The sequence below is a fragment of the Vicugna pacos genome, chromosome 15 (assembly GCF_048564905.1).
Source record: "Vicugna pacos chromosome 15, VicPac4, whole genome shotgun sequence".
NCBI lineage: Eukaryota > Metazoa > Chordata > Mammalia > Artiodactyla > Camelidae > Vicugna > Vicugna pacos.
In genome coordinates, this window is record NC_133001.1 from 6,855,868 (window position 1) to 6,878,930 (window position 23,063).

The window sequence follows — 23,063 nt, forward strand, 5'->3', positions numbered from 1 at the left end:
TGCCATCTTGACCTCCAGCAGTTCTGGCTTGAAATATGTTTATAGCCATGTAACCACCAGTCAGATCAAGACACTGAACATTTCTGCCATCCCACAGGGCTTCCCTCATGCCCCTTTCAAGTCAGTACTCCCCACCCAAAGGTAACACTATAATGACCTCTGCCACCATAGATACGTTTTGCCAGTTTTTGAACTTCATGTATACTTTTTGTGTGTCTGCCTTCTTTTGCTTATCATTATGTGTATCAGCCTTCCGTTACTGTGCATCGAATTGCCCGGAAATATAGGGCTTGAAACAATGAGTCAGTTCTTTTGCTCACTGATGTTCAGTTTGGGCAGGGCTTAGAGGAGATGGCACACCTCTGTTCCATGCAGTGTGGGCTAGGGCAGCTTGACTGAGGCTAGAAAGTCCATTTCAGGATGGCTTACTTTCATGGTGGGCAAGCTGGTGCCGACCCTTAGCTAGTGGCTTAGCTGGAACTGTGGACCAGGCCCTCAGTTCTTATCCACGTGGGTCTCTTCATAGTCTGCTTGGGCTTCCTTAGAATGTAATGGCCAAGTCCCAAGAGAGCGACCATCCCAAGAGAACATGGTGGAGGTGCAAGGCATTTTTATGACCTCGCCCCAGAGGTCACATAGCCTCACCTTGGCCATACTCTACCTGTTGAGGCAGTCACAAAGTCCTGCCCAGGATCAAGGGTAGGGGACAGACACTCATCCTCTGGATGGGGGAATGTGAGAATGTTCTAGAAGAGCATGGGGGATGGGAGATATTGGGATGGTAATCTTTGGAAAATATATTCTGCCATATTATGTTTGTGCAGTTCATCCACATTGTAACATGTACTTGTAGTTTGCTTTTTAAATTGCTGTGTAGTATTTCATTGTGTGACTATACCACAATTTACGTATCCAGGCTACTGCTGACATTTGAATTGTTGGCAGTTTGGGGCTACTTGAGGAGTGCCACTATGAATATTCTTATACAAACCTTTTGGTAGACAAAGGCTGCCTTCTATCACTGTTGCTGTCTCTTTAGCTTTTAAGATTTCGAAAACCATACTATTCTATCCTCTTTTGTTTATTTTTTTTTGTTCCTCCATCAGTTACTGTAGCCATATGTATTTTAGTATGTAAATCTCTGCTAGTGTTTTCTAAATGTTGAAAAGAAATTATATAAGTATTACATAAATACGTTCTCTTTATAAAAACTTTCAATATTACAACCAAGATTAAAGCTCCTTCTAACACTGCTTGCCAAGTCTGTGTCCTTGCCTCCTACTCCAGGGTAACCCCTGTCACAGTTTGATGGGTCTCCTGCTAGAGGTTTTTTTGATGCATTTACACACATAAATATTCTCATAGAAAATACTGTCTTCTGTGTGTGTGTGTTTTGTTTGGTACAACGAATGGCGTCATACGGCTCCACAATTCGCTTTCTCACTTAAAACAATATTTTGTAGATACGGCCATGGAATCGCATGTAAATCTACGTTACTTTCTAAACTGCTGAGTAATGTTCCATCGTGTTATTTTGCCACTGCCATTTAGCCATTTCTCTATGAAAGGACATTTAGGTTGTAGCCTTCTTTACTGTTTTGTGTGTGTCCCATGAATTGGAGGGCAGGGTTGGTACTTGATCAATACTGATGCACCTCTACAAGGGAAAGTGTTGCTGGAGCCCTAAATCTGTGCCCCTCAATGTCCCTTTTCTTTGCCTGCAGAGACGTCTCAGAGAAGCTGTGCAGCTGTTGGAGGACTACAAGCATGGGAACCTGCAGCCGGGGGTTACCAATGAGCAGGTAACTCTACCGGAGGTGGGAAGGGGAAGGAAGGTGGCGAATTTTACATCCACTGCCCTGCAGCCAGAACCACTTCTCTGCCCTTCAGTATCCACTTCTACTGCTGCTCCATCCCCTGTGGACTTCTGTCTTTTTGGAGGGGCTCCTCAGGTCTCTCCCATAACCTGGGTCTGGTGGGAAGCGTGGAGGTTGAATTATTAAACATTTACCAGCATACCACTACCCAAGAGCTTAGATTGAAGGTGGGAAAGATGGGGGAGCCTGGTGAGGATTAAACTAGGACACTGTAATTTCATTTTTTTAATATCATGTAGGAGCTAGAATTAGGGCTAATTGAAATGCTGACGATTTTGTTTGATTTGGGGGAAAGTTAGGGGGATGTAGTGTAGGTCAGCTCTAGTGACTGCAGAGCATGATGGTTAATGTGCTAAAGTTTTTCTTTTTGTTCATAATCTTCATTTTTAAAACTATTAAAATTAATTTCATACTTCTTTTCAAAGTAAAATACATACATAGTTCAAAAAGTCAAATAGTACTAAAGCACTTATAAGGGGAAATAGTATGTTTCCCCCTCCCTCCTCAATTCCCATTCCTGTTTCCCAGAAGCAAATACTGTTAGCTGTTTCTTCAGATAGAAACCTATATTTCAAACTAATATGTTTATCTGTACTGCTATTGCTCAGCTAGTTCCCTTGTATTGTCTATTATGGTCGTTGAGGGTTCAGCTCTCTTATTTTTCACCCCTATAAACACATTTCTCTCTCTTATCACCCTTATCATCCTCCCAAAATAGTTATCATAGCTTTGGAGTTTGTGGATATCCAATATTCACATTATTACAGTTAGATGAATAACTTTAGAAGTTTGTTGTGCATGATTATGTTTCCTCTCCTTTTCAACCTTATGTTTTTTCTGGATTTATTAATTGCCTCTTTTTTTTTTTCCTCATTGACATAGTTTCCTTTGTACCATCTCTAATTCTTACTGCACCTTCTAGCAGCTTTTTGATATTTTCAGTGCCTCCTTTCTCTCTGAAGACTCCTGTCCTTCAGTTCTACTTTTTCCCCTGAAATTTTCCTTTCTGGGGCCCACCTCATTCCAGCTCCAGGCCTTCCTCTTGGTGTACCCCTTCATATTGGTGGAACACCTCTCCTACGAGCTTCCTGAAAAAAAAAAAAACGGTAAATGGGAAGAAAAACTTGAGTCCTTTTATATCTGGAAAAAAAGTTAATTTGTAATTGTAATTCTGCACTCAGCTTTAAGTGATAGTTTGGCTGAGGAGAAAATTCTAGATTGATAATCATTTTCCTTCAGAATTTTGAAGGTATTGCTCTTCTGGATTCCAGTATGGCTGTTGAAAAATCCAATGCTATTTCATTCATGATTCTTTGTGAGCGACTTGTTTTCTCTCTTTAGGAGTGTTTAGGGTTTTCTCTTTATCTATATGGTTTATTTCTGAAATTCCACAATGCTATCTCTTTTAAAATTCATTACTTTGGGTTCCTGGTGACCTCTTGCAATTTGAAGACTCATGTCTCTCAGTTCTGGCAATTTTTCTTCTATTGTTTCTTTGATAAATTCTTCTCATTCTGAAACTCCTATTAGTAAAGTATTATTATCTTAGATTAACACTCAGATTTTATCTTTTTGTTTTTTTTCTTCTATTCCATCTCTTTGTCCCCCTGTTTAGCTTTGCAGGAAATTTCCTTGGGTTTATTTTTAACACTTCTATTGAATTTTTAACTTCGGCTAGTGCAATTTTAATTTCTGAGGGCTGTTTGATTGTATCTTTTCTTTATTCTTTTTAGTAGGATCCTCTTCCTGTTTTATAAATACAGTATTATCTCATCTGCCTGCATTCTGGAAGCCAAGTAGGGAAAGGAGTTTGGAGTCCCAGAATTCACTTTGCAGACTTTCATTAATTTCCCTTCTTTTAGCCTCACCAGCTCCTGCTCTCCAGTGTGTTAGTGTTTCCAAATCTGGAGTCACTTGGATTCAGTTTGTCCAGAAGGTCGAAAAACCTCCAGTGTCTGGGGGATACAGGTGAGGGCAGTAAGAGTCACCTTGCTGTGCAGGGTAGACCTGAGGGTTCCACTGCTTTGAGTACAGATTTTCAACCAACTCTCTGTGTTAAGCCCTACAGTTAATTAACCCTTTTTTTCCCTGGAATGCCTGGTTCCTCCAAGTCCTTAACTTTGCTGATGTCCTGGGGGTGATGTCCTGGCTTCTAAAGTGTGCCTTCTGCAGGCATTTAAGGATGGTTTCCTCCTTTCTGCTGGATCCCTTATTAAAACTCTACTCGTTTTCCATCCAGAACAGGTTGCTGTTCCTCCTCTGCTGTTGTCTCCTCTTCTGTTCTGTTGGTAACTTTGTGAGGCACTGGCCCTGCCTTCTTCTGACACCTTTAGGCACAAAGCCCAAGCTGAGGCCCTGTCCTGCCAGCATGACACACTGGTGCCTGGCTGAGTGTTCCTTGGGGCAGGTGGCTTAGCCATCAGCCCTCCCCAATCCATTTCATTTCACTGTATATGTATGGGGTACCTTCAGGCCAGTGTTGGTGCCAAGGCCTAGGGGAGACAGCAGGGGAGAAGCCAGAGGAGGGTCCAGCCTCGTGGACTCCCCAGAATCTAGGTAATGCCGGAAAAATATCTGATGCTGTGGGAAAGCAGAGGAAGGAGTAACCTACCCAGACTAGGGGTGCCTGAGATTTGAGGGATGAGCAGGGGCTGGTGAGGAGGAGGCACTGAGTATGAGTTGTCCAGGTGAAGAAGCACATCCTGAACACAGAGAAAACAGGGACCCTCAGAGGAGGGGGCGAGCCGGTGAGCTGGGCTGCAGCCCGGATCTGGAAGGAGGGCAGAGGTGCAGGCAGAGGCAGCCCCTTGGCTGATGTCCTTGTGCGGGTCACTAGGAGTGACTGAGGTGCTGCAGTGCCTGGTTAGACAGGGTCCATCTCCAGGCGTCTGTGTCGCCTGCTGAATTGGGGGCAGCTGTCAGCAGCGAGGGCAGGCTGGGAGCTCCTCGTTCCTGCACGCGGTGCTGCTCGCTGGCTGTGGACACCGAGGAGCCTGGGTGACGTGACCTGACATGCCCATTTCTAGGCCGAAATAGTCCTCAGACTGCGGCAGGTCCTCATGGACTTGTCAGGGGAGGTCCAGCCTCTGAGCCCTTCCTGACCCTGTGTCTGCTTCCTGCCCAAGCTCCCCTCTAGCCCATCTTGGCCTCTTGGGACTCCTTCCAGCTTCCAGAGTTTGGGGAATGAGGCCATGTTTCCCCTCCTTGCTCCCTTCAGTAGTTTAAAGCTGCCTGTCTTGTTTTCTGGGCCTCCTTTGTTTTCTTTCCTGAACGCCCCCATGTGCCTCTAGGGGGCTGGAGGAGGGGCGATTGGGGAGGGAGGAGGGGAGGTTGGGGGGAGGGGGGAGGCTGGGGGACGGACCCTGGCACTAGCTGTACTTCCTAGTTCTGGCTCCTGTTGGTGATGCCTGCAGTGTCCATCTGGAGGCTGGGTAGCACTGTGCTCTAGGTGTGAGCCTGCGGCTCCCCTGACAAGCAGATTCTCCCTCTGCCTCCCTCCCCCTGCCCTCCTGGCTTCACAAAGCATCAGGCTTGGGCTGTGCTGCAGCTTTCACAGCGCTTCCCTCCTGGGGCCTCATCTGCAGAGCCATGCCCTGCTCTGGCCTTCACAGACACAGGAAGAGGGGATGGATGATGACACACCAGCTCAGGGTTCAGCTTCAGCGATCTGGAATTAATGAAGTCCCCGTTCCTGGTTCAGGCTGGCCCTGCTCAAGGGTCATGACCGTGCTGTCTGAAAAGGCCCAGGGTGGCTCTTGACCTCAGAATAGACAGTGGCTTTGTCTGCTCTTGGATTCTGTGCCTGCTGTGATGTCCTTTTGCAGTGGGTCAGAAGCCTGTGGCTGTGCCTTGATACCCATGGGCCTTCTCGATGTCACGGGTACCACTGGCCACCACCGGGTATCCTGTATGCTTATTTGTTATCTAATCTGCCCTCCAGTTACGACATCCTGCCAGGGGGTTCCCGCAAGTGGACTGATAGGTTATTCACACCTGATGGCCTTGGTTGGTGGGTGGCTGGTATCTCCTCTGGAGACTGTTAACTTGTTGAACGGTTGCTATACCAATGAAAAAATCAGTTCTGAGAATAAAATAAAAATAAGTATAATTTATCCTTTGGGCTTGACAGGTAGATATTTGATGTGCTGGGAACCCTACTAAGACTGTAGCTGTCGGTTAAACAACAAAGCCGTAGATGAGAACAAAACATAAGGACAGGCAGCTAAGTTTCCGGATATTTGCTGTGCTGTGTGTGTTTTGTCTGCCAGGGCTTTGCTGGAATGGTTTGGCGGGGATAGAGATGGGTGGGCTCAACATGGAAGACCCCCCCATGGGAATGAGCCACCGCTCACAGGGTGCTCACCGAGACCCAGGCACTGCGCTGAGTACTGGCACTTTACACTATTGCTTCAATTAATCTTCACAGAAACCCTGTTTGGTAGATGCCTGTCTTAACCTGATTTTACAGGCAAGAAAACTGAGGCTCAGAGAGATTACATTACTTACCTCAGGTCACATAACCTGTACGTGGTGGGACAGGGACCCGACGCTGGGGCTCTAAGAGACCAGGCCCATCTTTCACCCATTATCTGGAGGTGGATTTGGAGAAGAAGGTGATACTCTGGGGAGTGGAATGTATGTGCAAACACGGCGCAGAGTGAATGGGTGGGGTAGGGGTGCCGCCAGAGGAGCTCGGCAGGGGGCAGGTCTCGCAGCCCCTGTTAACGCTGCCTGGGCAGGCCATGGGCATCTGCGGGGCGACCGGTGCGGGACAGGCGCTGGCAGGTGGGCACCGGGCCGGGGGAGAAGCAGAGGCCTGGCCCTGCCCTCGCACGGCCGCTCCTGTGCATCAGCCGGCGGCGGCTGGAGGCTAGGTGTGCAGAGTAAGGTAGGCAGGCGTTCAGTGGTCCTCAGACCATTATGAGAACGCAGGTGCTGAGGAAAGGCTTTGTGGAGGGGACACAGAGGGGATGGATGGAGAATGTAGAGAGATACCCCAGTCATTGGGAGGGACACAGACAAAAGCCAAGAAGCAGAGTGGAATGAAGAAAGAGAAAGGGAGAGAAGCGGGGAGAAGAAGAGATTAGAAGAGAAAGTTGGAGAGGAAGCTGGGCAGTTACAGGCCAGCTTGTGAAAGTTTTGGAAATCCAGGTACAGATGCTGGATGTGCTGTGTGGGGCAAGAGGAAGCGACTCGAGCTGGAGCAGGAGAGCAGGAATGTGCTGGATCTTTCTGCCCACGCACCAGGTCCATGGTGGGGAGGTAGGGCAGGGGGAAGGGCTATTAAGTAAAGCAGTTTGGGACCAATTGGAGTGGTCAGGAGCAAGGGGGCAGGCGTCTGGGAGCCACTGTAGGCTTCTGAGCGGTGGTTCTGAGCCATCGTCCCACATTCCTCAGGGGCTGGGAGCCAGCCCACCTTATTAAGTGCCTGCTTAGCACCCAGCATACATATTACTTGCTCAGAGGCCCCATGCGGGATGGAGTCTGCCTGCAACCCACCACGGAGAAAGGGCAGCTGGGTTGTGAGAGGTCCTGGCCGACTCCTCCTCTGGCAGAGGGCAAATGGGTCAGCTGTGTTTGGGCTTTGCTGCAAACAGCAGAGAAAATATCAGAGAGTCAAAAATGCTTGCACCCTGAATCTTCTCTGGGTGTCGGCAGGTTTGTCAGAAGCAGACATTCCCCCCTTACCCTGACCCCTAGCTGCAGACTTCTGGGATCCTGATCAGCACCCTGCCCTTCCGGGCCAGCCCCAGATTGGCCCTGACCATTAGCACAGAACAGGCAAGAGATCAGTATTAGTTGAAGCACCTGTGTGGCGTGCTAGGCGTTGTGCCGGGTGCTGTAGATGGACCTCTGGGCTGGGGACTGCGGTGGCCTCCTCTGCCTATTCCCGACACAGCACTCAGAATGATTTGTGAAAACACACACTACATGGTTTGTCCCTCTGCTCCAGGGTTTCTCAGCCTCTGCACGATTGGCATTTGGGGCTGGATAATTCTTTGTTGTGAGGACTGTCCTGTGCACTGTAAGATGTTTAGCAGTATCCCTGGCTTCTATCCATTGGGTGCCAATGGCACCCCCTCCAAAGTCATGACAACCAGACATTTCCAGATGTCCCCTGGGTGAAAAATTGCCCCCCTGTTAAGAGCCACTGCTCTAGTAGAAACTCAGAGTAAAAGCCACCGTCCTTAGCACAACCTGCAAAGCCCCCATCCCTCTCTGACCTTGTCTCCTGTTGCTCTTTCCCTTATTCAGTCCACTTCAGTCGTACTGGCCTTCTTACTGTCCCTCAAACATGCTGAGGAGGCTTACTTCTGCCTCAGGGCCTTTGCACTGGCTGTTCTCACAGCCAGAACAATCTCCCACCAGGTCTCTGCATGGCTTACTCCCTCTTTCAAATATTTCCTCCAATGTCACCTCAATGAAGACTACCCTGACCACCTTACTACTGTCAGGCCCTAAACATCCTACCTGAGAATCTGCCAGGGGCAAGAAAACTCAAAGAGAGCAAGGGAAGGAGACACTAGGGCCAGAGGCAGGACAACAGATGGAGTTTTAGGGAGTCATTGAAAATGGGGGGATTCAGAGACTAGAGGTTCTTCCTGGAGGTGGGAGGTTGTGGCCACAGTGTCTCCCCATTCCCTCGTGCACCCTAGCTCCAGCCCTGGCCTTTCACCCCTCTCCCCCATGACAGGAGCTGTGGCCCTGGTCATGTCATCATGTTCCTGTGTCCCCTGAATGTTCCACATCCTTCATCCCTCCTTTTGCGAGGACTCCATTAAATAATTTTTTTTAAATCCATCCTTGCTGCCAGCACATACTCCCTATTCTTACCCTGTTCAATTTTCCCATGTTTCCTGAAGCACTCATCCTTCTAACATATCGGAACATTTACTTACGTATTATTTTTACTGCAATAAGCAATAAATTTGTCCCCACCAGTAGGTAAGCTCTACAAAAGCAGAGATTTGGAGCCTCTTTTTTTTATGTTCTGATATGTTCTTAGTGCCTAGAGCAGTGCCCAGCACCTAATAGGTGCTCAATAAATATCTGTTGAATAAATGAATTTTCTTTAATCATCACAGTAGCCTTGAAAGTAAGCATTCATATTCCCACATTACAAGTGAGGAAGTGGAGGTGCAAAAAGGTTATGTAAATTGCCTCAGATCACATGGGCAACAAGTGGGAGATCTGGAATTCCAATTCCTAGAAAAGGATTTGACGCCAGGGTCCAGCCTCTTAGCAGAGAGAAGCTGCCTGTACCCGGAAGTAGTGACTGCCGCCCTGCGCTGTGCGGCAGAACAGGGCGCAAGTTCTCTCTCCTTTAATGGAGCAGTAGAATTTGGGGGTATGGATACCTTTACCCCACATAGATTTGCATATGTACACATTACCTGGGAGTAACCATGGCAACAAAATTAATAGTGAGGAACAATGGGATTGGCCCAAATGATAAATTAAGATTTTTTTGTTGTTGTTTTATGGAGACATCCTCTGCTTTACAGAAGGGTCCCCTTCAGGCTCTATTTAATTACCTTCTGGAGGTTGTTTTGAATAGGCTCTGTCTTTGCTGCCTTCAGAGGTTTGGAGAAGCAGCCTGGATGGAGGCAGAGGGGAAGGGAAACAAACCAGAGTGTGGACAGGGCCTGGGCAGTGACTCCTCTATCTGGGTCCCGGCCCTGGAGGTATGCCTGCTGGGCTTCTCCTGGAGCTTGTTTGGGGCCCGCCCTCTGCCCTCCCTTGGCCTCTACACTGGGATTCTAATAGGTTCAGATGGCAGCTCAGCTGAGACTTAGGCCATTTCTGAAATCAGCAAACTTCTGCATTGTTGTAGCAGCCTCTCACCCAGACTGTGTCCCACACCCTCTATGTCCTCATTCTCCAAGTTGAGAACTCAAGAAAGGTCCAAAATCTCACATCCACACTGGTTTGTTGCTGCAGCCAGGAAGTTCCAAGGGATTGGGGATTAATGTTCAGCCAGAGGCACAGAAGGAGATGGGCTGAGCCCAGAGGAGATCAGGTCACACCGGGGAACTGTAGTTTAAAGTGGAGCTGCTTCAGGGGGGTGACAAGAAGACATGGGGGGCTCCCTGTCCTAGATTCTCCGTGTGGTTGGACTGTCCACTGCGTCTCTTTCAGCCTCCTGTCAAATGTTTTATATTCCGGGATGGTCCTTGCTTGTAACCTGTTTGCAGGGCTGGCTTGTTAAACTTCAAGCTAGCAGCCAGCTCTTGGCTTGTAGGTGGCACCTGCTGCCATTTCTGCATCGGATGTCTGACCCATGGGTCCAGCAGGTCCTAGGAAAAGCCCAGACCCAGGGGGTCAGACCTGAGTCCTTGTCCTGCTCTCTCTGTAAGCTGGGCCTGGCATCATCAGACAGGAAGGGGCCCGGTAGAGACTTGCTTCCACCTCCTGTACAATTAATTTAAAAACAGTTAAGGTTAAGGAGTGAGGTGACTTACACAGGAAGACCATGAGGGTTAGTGGCTGAGCCAGGCCCCACATCTGTGACCCTGACAGTTGTTGCTGCAACCTGGAGATGGGATGAGTCCAGATATCATAAGGTCATGACTAGAAGTTTAGTTTAAAATGGAGCTGTCCCTCCCACCTCACCCCAAACCTTCTGAGGTGGGAGCATTGCCAGATGCCGGGAGAGGAGCCTCAGCTGAATCTTTCCTCTCTCCTCTGGGGAGGCTTCCCTTCTACCATGGGAGACAGGCTCCCAAAACCCCAGATGAGTGACCTTAGTGAGGGTTATGCTAACTGCTGTAATGAGAAGATCTCAAAATGCACCAGCTCAAATAAGATGGAAGTTTATCTCTCTCCCATGTAACAGGTCACGTTCCAGGTAGGCAGGTGGCTCTGCTCCATGGGATCATTCAGGAACGCAGGCTCCTTCTGTCATGTTTCTCCTCTATCTCCTTGGGTCCTCCTCTCTGTGTGGCCCAGACTGGGCTGCAGCCACATCCTTGCTCTGATTCACAGGCAGGTGACAGAAAGCATGGGGTGGAGGTGCTAGCCAGGGAAAGGCACATCTCACTTCCCCTTAGATGCCACTGACTCAGTCACATGGATAAGCCTAACCGCAAAGGAGGCTGGGAAATGTAATGTAGCAGGTCAGCCACCTGCCTCACAAAGGAGGCTGGGAAATGTAATGCAGCAGGTCAGCTACCTGCCGGCTACCTTTCTATTATTATGGAAGAAAGGCACATAAATTTTGTGTGACAGTTAACAGTCTGTGCCATATGTCAGTAAAGGGCTTGTAAGTTGTGCATCCTATTTCTACTTTTCTAGTGGTTACTCTTAAATTTTTAACCGTTATTTTTCAGTAGGTAACACATCAACAATCTACAGAATTCCAAAGGTGCCAAAAAAGTATAGAATGAAAAACAAGTTTTCCTTTCCCTGCCTCCCATTTGCCCACTTCCTCTCCCTAGAGTAACCGTGAGTTTCTTCTGTATCCTGCCAGAGATATTTGCAGGCATTTATTCTTTTTCTTTAAATCTAGATGATATAATAATGATAACTCCAGGACACTCACTAGAGTACTGCAATAGCAAACGATGGGGCAGTCACAAGGACAAATATTGTATGCTTCTGCTTATATGAATATCTAGAGTGATCAGACTCACAGAGATGGAAAATAGAATGGTGGTCGCCATGAGCTGAGGGAAGGAGGATTGGGGAGTTAGTACTTACTTGGTACAGAGTTTCGGTTGGGAGAACTGAAAAAGTTCCGGAGATGGATGGTCGTGATAGCAGTACGACAATGTGAATGTACTTAATGCCACTGAACTGCCACTTAAAAATGGTTAAATGGTAAATTTTTGTTATGTATTACATATTTTACCTCAATAAGAAAATGAAGAGAAATAGCTTAAAAGTCCACTAACAGGGTGCAGTTTACAATATATCCATTCAACTTTTCTGTTAGGAAGAATGAGGCTGCTCTCTGTGCACTGATGTGAAAAGATCTCCAGAATAGACTAGGTGCCTAAAGGGACAGGACAGTGTCCACTGGTGTGCTGGCATTTAGAGATGGGTGCACTGGGTGGTTAAGAGTGGGAATTCTGGAACCAGATTGTTTGAGTTCAAGTCCCAGTGCTGCTGTGGGACTTTGGGCAGATCACTTAACCTCTCAGTGCCTCAGTTTTCACATCTATAAAGTGGGGGACATACTAGTCCCTGCTTCATAGGGTTGTTGAGATTCAATAAGTTAATATGTACCAAGTCCTCAGAAGGGTGTCTGACGCATAGCACTTGTTCACTAAATGTGAATGAATGAATGAGGATGAATGAATGAATGAATGAATGAATCTGAGTCACAAGTCATGAGCTGTAGTTCTGGCTCCACCTCCAAGACTGTGGGCATGGCTCTGAGCTTTGCTTTTCTCATCTCTCCTACGGAAACAGCTTTCTGAGCGTGAGACTCACATGGTTAATGGGACCATTGCCTCTTATCTGTGGCACTAGCCTGCCTGGGCTGCTTATGGGGGTGTCATCACCGGTAGGGAACACATCTGTGAGCTCTGGGCTCCTGGCCTTGCCTGCTGACACCCCTGCTGAACTTCTGCTTTGTTGCTGGGCCCGTGCCTGCCTGAGTCTCCCATCACCGCTCCCTGGGTTGGGGCGGAGGAGGCAGTCCTTGACCCTGAGGGACACAGGTGTGGCCTTGGATTACAAGTGCTGCTTGGCTGGACTTGGGCAGGAGGGGAGGAATGGGTGCTGGGGAGAAGCATCTGCTGCTCAGCTGCAAAGGGAAGTCCCGGGACCTCAGATGATGTCAGCCAATCCTCCTCCACTTCTTGTGCCTCAGACCTGGCCATCACCCTGGTCAGACCAGACATCAGTCTGTTCCAAGGCCCCTGGAGAGTAAAGGGGACACGAACCTGGAGCAAAGGAGGTCTGGGTGCCCATCTCCATCCTGCCACCAGGTCCCGGGAGCCACGGCTGAGTCACTTCATCTCTCTGAGATGAGGTGCCTTGTCTGAAAGTAGTCTGCTCACCTCATAGGCATGTTGTAAGAATAAGACAGAGATCAAGTTATTTTGAAAAATAATTAAGTCCTTTAAAAAACAAAACTGCTCATTTGAATGGCTTCCTCTCTGTATTAGGCATTTAGGGAGCATGATCTACGGGCCAAGTATTTTAGATATGCATATCTCAGTGAACCTCTGTATTGGTCAGGGTAAGCCAAGTGCTGTAACAAACAATCCCTGGATTTCAGGAATTTATACAGTAAGATGTGTTTCTTACTTGTGTCGGAGTCCAGTGCAACTCAGGGACTTGGCACATGCCATTTGTTGTCCAGGGGCCAGGCTCCTTTCACCTCATGGCTTTACCATCTCCTAGGGCCTCACTCTCCTCCACTGGATCCTCTGTGCGAGGCTTTGGGGCCAAGCCTGCAAGTGGCGAACCCTACTTCTACCCACACAGTCCATTCACTATCACCTCGTCATGCGAGCCCACCTGACTCTGGGGGAGGCTGGAAAGTATAGGCTTAGCTGTGTGCCCAAAGGGAAACTCCAGCTGCTGGGAGAACCATGCACAGAGTCCCTCCTTACCCTTACCGCAACCCATTTTACTGATGGGGAAACTGAGGCATTGAGGCAAAGCGACTTGCCCAGGGCCACACATCCTGTAAGTAACTGGGATGCAGGCTGCCTGGTTCTAACACATGCTCTTTACACTGTCCTTGAATGTCTTAGATCAGTGTTTCCAGCAGAATCATGAGGACATTTTTTTTTCTTTTTTTAAAAAAAATTATAGGAAGAGATCTTCAGTTTTTAAAAAATAAATAGTTTCAGATTTGCTGTGCACATAGCTCTGTGGGAGATGCTGAGGGCCGGCACTCCAGGGCAGGGCCCAGCTTTGGGGAGCTGGGCTGTGACTCCACAGGGCGAGGGGACCCGGATCCGGACCCGGGAGATTCTGCTTTACGGTGGAGAGCGTGGGGTGTCGGGAGTCTGTGCCCAGGGCCTGGGGGCACACCTGGGACAGTGCTGTGACCTGGGGGGATGCACTTCAGGAAGGCCCTTTCTGAGCAAAGAAGGATCAACCTTTTACCATTTTTTTTTTGCCACTTTGCTGTTACGCTCTCACATACCTTCCTGGGTTAACAGTGATTCTATACTTGTTTTTTCTTTCTTTAGTCCCCTCTGTCCCCCAGTTACATTTTCTTTTTAATCTGCTGCTCCTAATTTTTCTGGATCTTCAGTAACAGTTAATCAAATATGTTTGAAATGTATCTTAAGTGAGAGTAATTAGGCTATGAATTAGACTTGAGGGACTCTGCTCTGAGTAAAATCAGAAACTTTAATAAAGATGGTTCTTGATTTACAACGGTTCAACTTAAAATTTGTGGACTTTACGAGAGTGTCGAGACGATATGCATTCAGTGGAAACCATGTTTTGAATTGTGACTTTTGATCTTTTCGTGGCCCAGGACACAGGGTGTGATGCTCTCTGGTGACCCTGGGCGGGGCAGTGCGCCGCGGCTCCCGGTCCGCCCCCACGATTACGGGGGTAAACACTTAGAGCCATTCTGTATCCAACAACCATTCTATTTTTCACTTTCAGTAAAGAATCCAATGAATTAAATGAGATATTCAGTACTTCCCTATAAAATAGCCTCTGTGTTAGATGATTTTGCCTAACTGTAGGTGAGTATAAGTGTTCTGAGCACGTTTAAGGTAGGCTAGGCCAAGCCTTGATGTTTGGTAGGTGAGAAGTATTAAATACATTTTTGACTTAACAGTAATTTCAACTTTTGATGGGTTTATTGGGACATAACTCCATTGTAAATTGAAGAAGATCTGCGTATCAATTTTATAACTCTATTATTGCTGCCCAGTAGCATCCTGCAGTGTAATTTATATCCCAGATGACAACGCTGCCCTATAAATGAAGCAGAACTCTTCTACTGTAAAACTTTAGACATCAATTCTGACCACATCTCCCCTCTTACCTCATACGCTTCTTGCTCCATTAAAAATGCACTGGCCTGTGGTTTGCTCGCAATGTAAATTTTTACTTGCCAATTTTTCTTCATTCTAAAAAGGCTACTTTATCACATTTTAATATCTCTTAAATGCACAAGTCTTTTAAATGCTGGGTGACTTGCACTATGTCATAGTTATCTTGTAGTGTGTCTTAGGATCAGCGATGTCCTAGAGTCAAAGAAATACAGTATTTTTGTTTTTATCATTTGAGGGAATTGATAAATTGTTCTGTTTCTCCAGCCTGTCCCCATGCTGTGCTGGAAAGAGAAAACCTCATCACTCATTTGAAAGCATACAACCTTCTTATAACAATGACAAAAATAAGAATACTAAATCTACAAGAGTTAGCACTTGTAAAGCAACTACTGTGTGTCCGGGGCTGCTCCAGACACTTTTCATGTACCTCTTCAACAATGTTAGAGCACAGCCATTTTACAGATGGGGAAATTGAGGCTCAGAAGATAAAAGTAGCAAATTTAGGAATCCAGAAAGTCTGTCTAGCTCTGAAAAAAGTATGCTATGCCGTCTCTAGGGATTCTGGGAGACAACTGAAGGATCTTCATTTAAATCAGGGCTCCTTACCTGGCTGTACCATAGAATGAATGAGGGAGCTTTAGGAAAATGCTGGAAGAATTCTTTAAATAATTTTACAGTGCAACCAGAGTTGAGAACCCCTGGTTTAAATGATCTGTGTGAGGTTCCCCAGCTCTGCTGTTCCGGGATCACCTGCTTCCTATCCTGATGCCACACCCCCCGGGGCAGCTGCCAGGCCTGGGGCAACCAGGACAGCCTGAGCCCCTTCAGCCCTTTGGAGCCAGATCCCATGGTTAGAAAATGTGGCTTGGAGACTGTTTGTTATTTTCTTTTCCTTTTTCTCTCTCTCCTTTCCTTCCAGCTCTGGAGTGCACAGAAAATCAAGCAGGTAATTTAATTTTAGATTCTGTTCCTTCCCTTCTGTTGTTGTCTGAGACCCTGCCACGGGGACCCGCGGCTGTTGCATGCTCAGCCTCTCCCCCCCCAGCCCCCCACCCCCCGCATTTGCCCTGGGCTGCCTCACCCCTTCTTCTTCCCCAGCACCAGGGCCTGAGTTTCTGAAGTCAACAGCTCAGGTCAGCGTGCCTTTCTCTGAGCCCCCTGAGCTCTTTCCTTGTGAGATCCTTACACAGAATCCTCAGTGAGTGCCTACTCTGTGCCCTGCATGGGGGACAGTGGGCCCACAAGGTAGACACGGTCCGCTCTGTGCTGCGTTCAGCTTTGAGCGTTAGACAGGAGAAGCTCTGTTTGTGGCCCACGTTTTGGTTTTCTCTTGTCCTGAATGGGGGGAAACGATTGACCAGCCCCAAGGCAAGGCAGGATACAGCCACCGGTCACCTGAGCCTTCCTGGGGCAGCTCTCCTCTCCCTCCTCCCCCTCCCTCCTCCCCTCGTCCCTTCTCCCTCCCTGACTGACACCCTGTGCTCTGTGCCCGCCTCTTGCCAGGCTATTCTACACCAGGACACCAACGAGAAGATCTTCATACCCTTTAGAACGTCAGGTAAGCCCTGGGGACCCTCTGCTTCTGCCCAGCCTGGGGCGCTTACTATGGTCGCAGCTCCAGGAGCGTCCAGATGCGCTGGCCTGAGGAGGGCACACGGCCACGCTCGCACCTGCGCGGTCACTTTGGCTCAACTGCACCAGACTCTGGCTGGGCCTCAGAATCACGCGTGGAACTTTCTAAATGTGCCTGCCTCTGCCTTTTCTGCCTGAGCAGTTGAGGTAGAGTCCTCCAGGGGTGAATCTGGTGCCCTGCCCCAGGTCACACCCTGCTCACTTAGGGATGACACCGCGGCCTGCTGGGGCAAGCCCTGCCTTCCGCGGGTCGCTCCTCTCTTACCTGTGCCTGTCGCGCTCCTTCCTTCCAAGCCGTGCTCCCTGTGCCCCTTTCAGGCAGTTAATCCCCAAACTAACTCCCTCATCTCTGATCTTGCTATTAACCTGCCCTTCTGAATGGAGGCACTCATTTGTACTAGCTCGCACACAGGGAGGCAGATTCCCGTTCTGCGGAGGCCAGTGCGCAGGGGGGTGATGGGCCAGTGGGTATAAGATCCCTGCCCCCAGGAAGTCCCTGCCTGCGGTCACTGGAGGCATGGCACTGGATGTCTGAGCTTAATGGCCTGGAAAGCACTGGCCCTGCACTGGCTGGTTATCCTGCCTACGGTTCTGAGAGGCTGCAGGCCTTGCCCAGAGTCACACAGCAGAGGTCAGACTCACCAGACCAGTGTGCTGTTGCCTCCTCCATGCCATTTCTCAGTGCCACGGAGTGTCCCCACCCCTGAGTTACAGAGCGGGTGGGAGGGCTGCTGGCTGCTGCCTTGGGAAGCCCTCGGGCTGTGGGAGAAGGGGTCTCTACCAGTGGGTGTTCTCAGTCCAGGAGGTTTAGTTGGGGTCCCCACCCTCAGAGAGCCTGGCCTCCGGGGGATGAGAGAATAGACACCCACGTGACATCATTGTGCAAACCGGCCAGTTAGCGCCCAGGGACCCCTTGCTTCGTCCATGAGGAACTCCAAGACAGCGGAGGCTCCGAGCATCTTGTGGCCGTGGCCCTAGGTGCTCCCCAGCGCCTGCATGGGGCCAAAGCGGGCTCTCCCCGCAAGGCTGGCTTAGCCTGCAGTTCTCCAGGCAAACTTTGGACCTCTCCCCAGAGGGGTGCGGATCAGAGAGTGATGGCTCGTGTGTACAAGTATTCACACTCAGGACGCCAACCTTTGCTTTAGATGTAACTCATACAAGCTTGGTTCTCTGTTCAGTCACCAGCTGACTGCCATAGAGTAGAGGCTGGGGCAGGAGGCGGCCCACTTACAGCAGTGAGGGCGGCGGAGGGAGCCTTGCCGTAGTCTGGGGGCCATGAGCAGTGGGGAGACGGCGCCCGGAGCGTTCTGGTATCTCAGTTGAGGGGTAGTGGGGCAGAGTCAGGTGGGATTATAAAACCTGGCTCTCTTCTCTGCCCTCTCACAGGTTACATTCCTTTTGGGGTGCCAATTGTAAGTATAACCTTCAAAGGATTTTCTTTTCTTAGCTTTTTTTTTTAATGTATAACTTTGCATCACTTTTTATAAATATTTAACTGAGTTGTTGATTCAGGATAAATTCCTGGTAGGGGGGGAATTATTGGAGAAAATATCATATATTTCTTTATCTCTCTTGATGTGTATTGTCAAACTTGTTTCCTTAGAAGGTGTGCCAATGTACACCCAAGAGAGCCGGAAAGAGCCTTCCTTCCTGCACATTTTCCGTTCTGAGTATTGTCATTAATTAGGACATGCTGGTTTGGTTACAGGAAGTTTTCTCAGAAAGCTTGGAAAGTCAGAAAATAAGGGTGCCTTCCGAAAACTAAATAATTCTATTTCTGTTCAGTTTTAAAATCAGGATTATGTTTGCTCTTAATTTTTTAATACTGAAGTAAAACAAAGGTACAGAAAGGTTGCATTTGTCATAAAGGTACGGCTTGATAAGTTTTCACAAAGGAGATCATCTAAGTAAACATCACTTAGAGGAAGATATAGGGCATTATCAGCACCTTAGAAACCTCTCATGTACCCCTCTCAGTCACTGCCCTCACAGGGAGCCACTTTCCCGACTTTATTCTCATTTTGCCTGTTGTTGAACTTTGTACACATTGAATCACTTAGATAAATTTAATTTTTTTTTGGCTTGGCTTCTTATTCTCAAAATTTTTGGTGAGACTCATTGTATGTAGTAGTAGTTTGTTCTTTTTCACTGCTGCATAATATTCCATTGTTATAACTATATGGAAAATTCTTTATCCATCCTACTGTTGGTGGACATTTAGATTATTTCCAGTTTGGAGTTTATAACAAATTGTCTGCTTGGAACATGATTGTACAAGCCTTTAGATTGTACAAGCCTATATATAACTAAATGCAGTGTGTGATTCCAGAATTGGGACTGGGATCAGGGCAAGTGTATGTGTAAAATGGTATTGCGTTTTCTTATAAAGTTAAACACACACCTACAATGTGAGCCAGCAATCCTACATTTAGATATTTACTTTAAGAGAAGTGAATACGTATGTCCACACAAAGATCTATACGTGAATGTTGATAGTAATTTTTTTCGTATTAACCTAAAACTGGAAACAGACAAGACTAATAGATGTTAAACACGTTAAAACCACTAAGTGAAAAGCTGGTTGGGTACAGGGTATTTATAATGGGTTTTCCCTTCTGCCTGTCACTTTATTGTTTTTTAAAACTATCAGCATGGTCTTGTGTATTTTTTGTATTCAGAGGATAAAAATTTACTTTTGTCATTATTCATTTTTATGTACAAATTGTGCCAAATTTGACCAATAGAAACCCTTTAAAGAAGTTTCTCTGTCCACTTGACATGTCTTTTTTATTCTTTGAGTATGCACTCCAGTGCTTTCTAGCACAATATATGGATATTCCAGACTCATCTTGTAGTTTATCTGCCCCAATCTGGGAATTATCCATTTCTCCAAAGAGCCCTGGCTCCTTTTGGAGGAAAATAGATTTAGAAATACCTCTCTCCTCTCTCTGTCTCTCTCCATCTGGGTAGCTAGGTGTGCTCATTGTGACTAGGGTGTCGTTATTTCTAGGCCATCTTAGCACACAGAACAAGGACACAACTTTTTAAAAATCGTGAGTTCATACTAATACCTCTAGCTCCAATCCAACATCTCAATGTTCTTCCCCCCCTTCCATTCCATTGTTTGCATCTTCCTTCTCCCTGAATGAGAATCCAACAACAATGCATTTATTTACTTACTAAATCTTATGCGTACAAATAAAAGAGTTTCAGAATTGCTACGTTTATGTATAATCCCCCCAAAATATTTTAAGTAAAAATAAAATTTTCTTTGAAGTCCTTTTTCTCCATTAAATATATCCTAATGAGAGTATATAGTAAGAGAATTGTGTTCAAAAGTCATTTAAATTAATTATTTCCTTCTGTGTATATGTTATTTATTTGATATACAGTTAAGTTTGTTTGTTTCTGTTGCCATTCAATTTCAGATGTTTCCTGATTCTTATTGATTTATTTTTGGAAATATATCAAATATCAACATAGTTGAAAAGTCAACTCTGTGTAAAAAGACATAATAAAAGTTTCATTCCCCTCTCTGTCCCTTCTACCTTCTTCCCACCCATCTTCCCTAAGTAAATAATTTTATCCTTTCTATTTCTTTCTGTAAAAATAAGCAAATGCAAATATAGTTCCCTATGTTTCTTATTAAACCCTTTTGTGCAATTTTTTTTCACTTAATGACATATCCTGGAAATCACAGTATATTGATTTATAGAGATCTTCATTCTTCTTTTTAATAGCTGCATGGTAGTCCAGTATGTGGAAGTACCATAGTTTATTCAGCTGATTTCCTGCATACAGACATTTAGATTATTTCCATTATTTTGCCAATATGAATAATTCAAAAATAGATAGTCTTGTGCATATTTTTTGATATTGCTGGAGATATATCTTGAGGGTAAATTTCTAGCTTCTATGGAAAGATTAATTAAATAGATATTTCTAGCAACATTGAGTAAGGAAAGAAAAGATGCAAATAAACAACATTAGGACAAAAAGTACAATAACTACAGATAGAAAAGAAGTTTAAAAGATCAGATACATTGAACAATCTAGGGCAGTAAATTTGAAGACTTAGAAGAAATGGACACGTTTCTGAGAAAGCATAATTTGCCAAAAACTGCCTTGCAAGATGAAATACAGAATTTGCAAAGATCTATAGAAAGAAGTTAGGTCAGTTGCTTAAAATATATGCACCAAAGAACCAAAAAACAAACCAAAAATTGCCACTAGGCTCCCATGGTATTTCAGGTGCCTACACTCAAAGGAATAGCCAAACTCAACCTTTGAAAAACTCCTGAAAGAAAATAAAAAAGAGGAAATATTCCTCAATTCATTTATTAGGCACTTTGAGACCAATAACAAAGAAGTAAGTTTAAGAAGGAAAAATTATAGGTCAATATCACGCATGAAATTACATATAAATAGTCTAAATGAACTAATAGGTTGAATCCAGAAATGTATCAAAATACATCAAATAATTTTTACCAAAAATAGTAAAATTAGGGAGTATATTAATATCATTTGTCACATTAACAAATTGAAGGACAAACATGATCATCTCAGTAGATACAGAAAAATCATTTGATAAAATAAAACATAACTCCAATTTTTTAAAGAGAGAAGGTTAGTTAGGTCTAGAAGGGAGCTGAACTTAATAATATCTGTCAAAAAAAATCTCAGCCCCATAGCAAGTACCATTCTAAAAGATGAAACAGATAAAGGTAAAAACCTTCATGTCTGGAAAAAGTAAGAATGCCTGATAATACTGCTTCTATCCAACACTTTCCTAGGAGACTAGCAAGTACAGTTAAGACAAGAAAAAATAAATAACTAGCATTAGGATTAGAAAGGAGGAAACAAAATCACTCGTGAGAATAGATAAACTACTATTTTAAAAGATTTCTGAGTGTGAGACAAGTATACAAAGTAATTGTTGTATGCCTATAAACCTAAAACAGACATCTAGAACATGATTTTTTTGAAAGAAAATATTTATAGTAGCAGTTAGAATGATAAGTTACCTGAAAAATAAATTCAAAAAAGGGATGTGCAAGGTCTTTATGGAAAAATGTATAGAACTTTCTTGAAGGTCATTGGAGATCTAACTAAATGGAGAGATGGGATGGGAATACTCATTGTCATCAAGATGCCCATTTTCTTCAAATTATATTCAGCATAATTCCAGTCAGAGTCTCAGCAGGATTCTTCATGGAATTTGACAAGCTGATACTAAAAATTATATGAACACGCCAAAGGCCAAGAACAGCGAAGACCGTTTTCGAGAACAAGGTGGTGGGATGGGACTCACCCTACCAAGGAATATGAGATGGTTTGGTCTGGGTTTTGGGCTAAGCAAATTGACCAGTGGAACAGAATAGAAAGTTTGGAACCATGCCCAGGCCCATATGGAAGCTTGATATTTGACAAATCAGTAGAGAAGAGAGATGGACCATCTCACAAATGGTGCTAGGGCAGTTGGCTACCTATATGGAAAAGAAATAAGATGAGATTTTTACCTTGTACAAAACACACACACACACACACATTTAAATGTGAAAAGAAAATATTTGCAGTACTGTTCAAAATGATAAAAAAAGGAAACCACTGAAATGTCCATCAACAAAAAAATGGATAAAATAGTGATTTTGTCATACTATGGGATGCTTCATACAGGAAAGGGAATAATGAAAGGGGCTACATTTATCAATATTGGTAAATCTCAAAACCAATGATGAATGAAAAAAATAGAAGTAGAGTAATAATACTGTCTGATGTCATTTATGTAATATTTTAATATGCAAAGCAATATTATATTATTTATGCATGTATTTTTCATGGATCCCTGGAAACATTCATGGGAGCAGTTGGCGACAGATTCACGATACTGCTTCCCTCTGGAGAGAGAGAGGAGGCAATGGGATTAGCTGGAGAACAGGAGGTGCTTCGTTTATATCTGTTATGTTTCATCTTTTAACAAGATAACATTTTCACAAAAATTTGACAAAAGGATAAGATTTGACCATAGGGGGATGTTCATTATATAATCTTCTAGACCTTTTCTATATGTTTGAAATAGTCCACTTTATGCACATATTTTAAATAGATATCAACATGTAGAGAGGTGATCATTTACATTTCGATCCTTTTGTAATTTCCTCAAAACTGCTACATTGTTCTGAAATATTCTGAGAAAGTATTATAAGTTTCCCCCAACTGTAATTGTGTAAGTTTAGTTTCCACGCATAGTTGTTGCTGTATATATTTCAGTGCAGTGGGGTTTGGTGTGTTCATGACATTTTTATCTTCTTGATGTTATAATCTCTACCTTCCCACTTCTCTTTCTCTCTTTTACACACACACACACACACACACACACACACAAAATAGCCCTGTTTCATTGAATATTGTCTGGAATTCTACTTCATCTCATAGTAATATATCTATTCCCATTTTGTTTATTTGCCTCTTGTAAATCATTGCCTACATGTTTATATCAGACTGATATTTAATTTCTGTGTCATTTTATAGACATGTCTCTTGTAGACAAAATTTAGCTGAATTGTACTTTTTTACC

The 23,063-nt window shown here is 45.3% G+C and overlaps 1 protein-coding gene across 1 annotated transcript in view; it reads left to right on the plus strand.

The window, feature by feature from the left end:
- The window catches only part of SFXN5 (sideroflexin 5), a 110,600-nt gene that overhangs the window by 26,163 nt on the left and 61,374 nt on the right, over positions 1 to 23,063 (plus strand). The window contains 4 exon segments of the mRNA XM_006201565.4: positions 1,725 to 1,802; positions 15,774 to 15,800; positions 16,358 to 16,412; positions 17,873 to 17,898. Coding sequence (XP_006201627.2) covers positions 1,725 to 1,802; positions 15,774 to 15,800; positions 16,358 to 16,412; positions 17,873 to 17,898 — 186 coding nt within the window.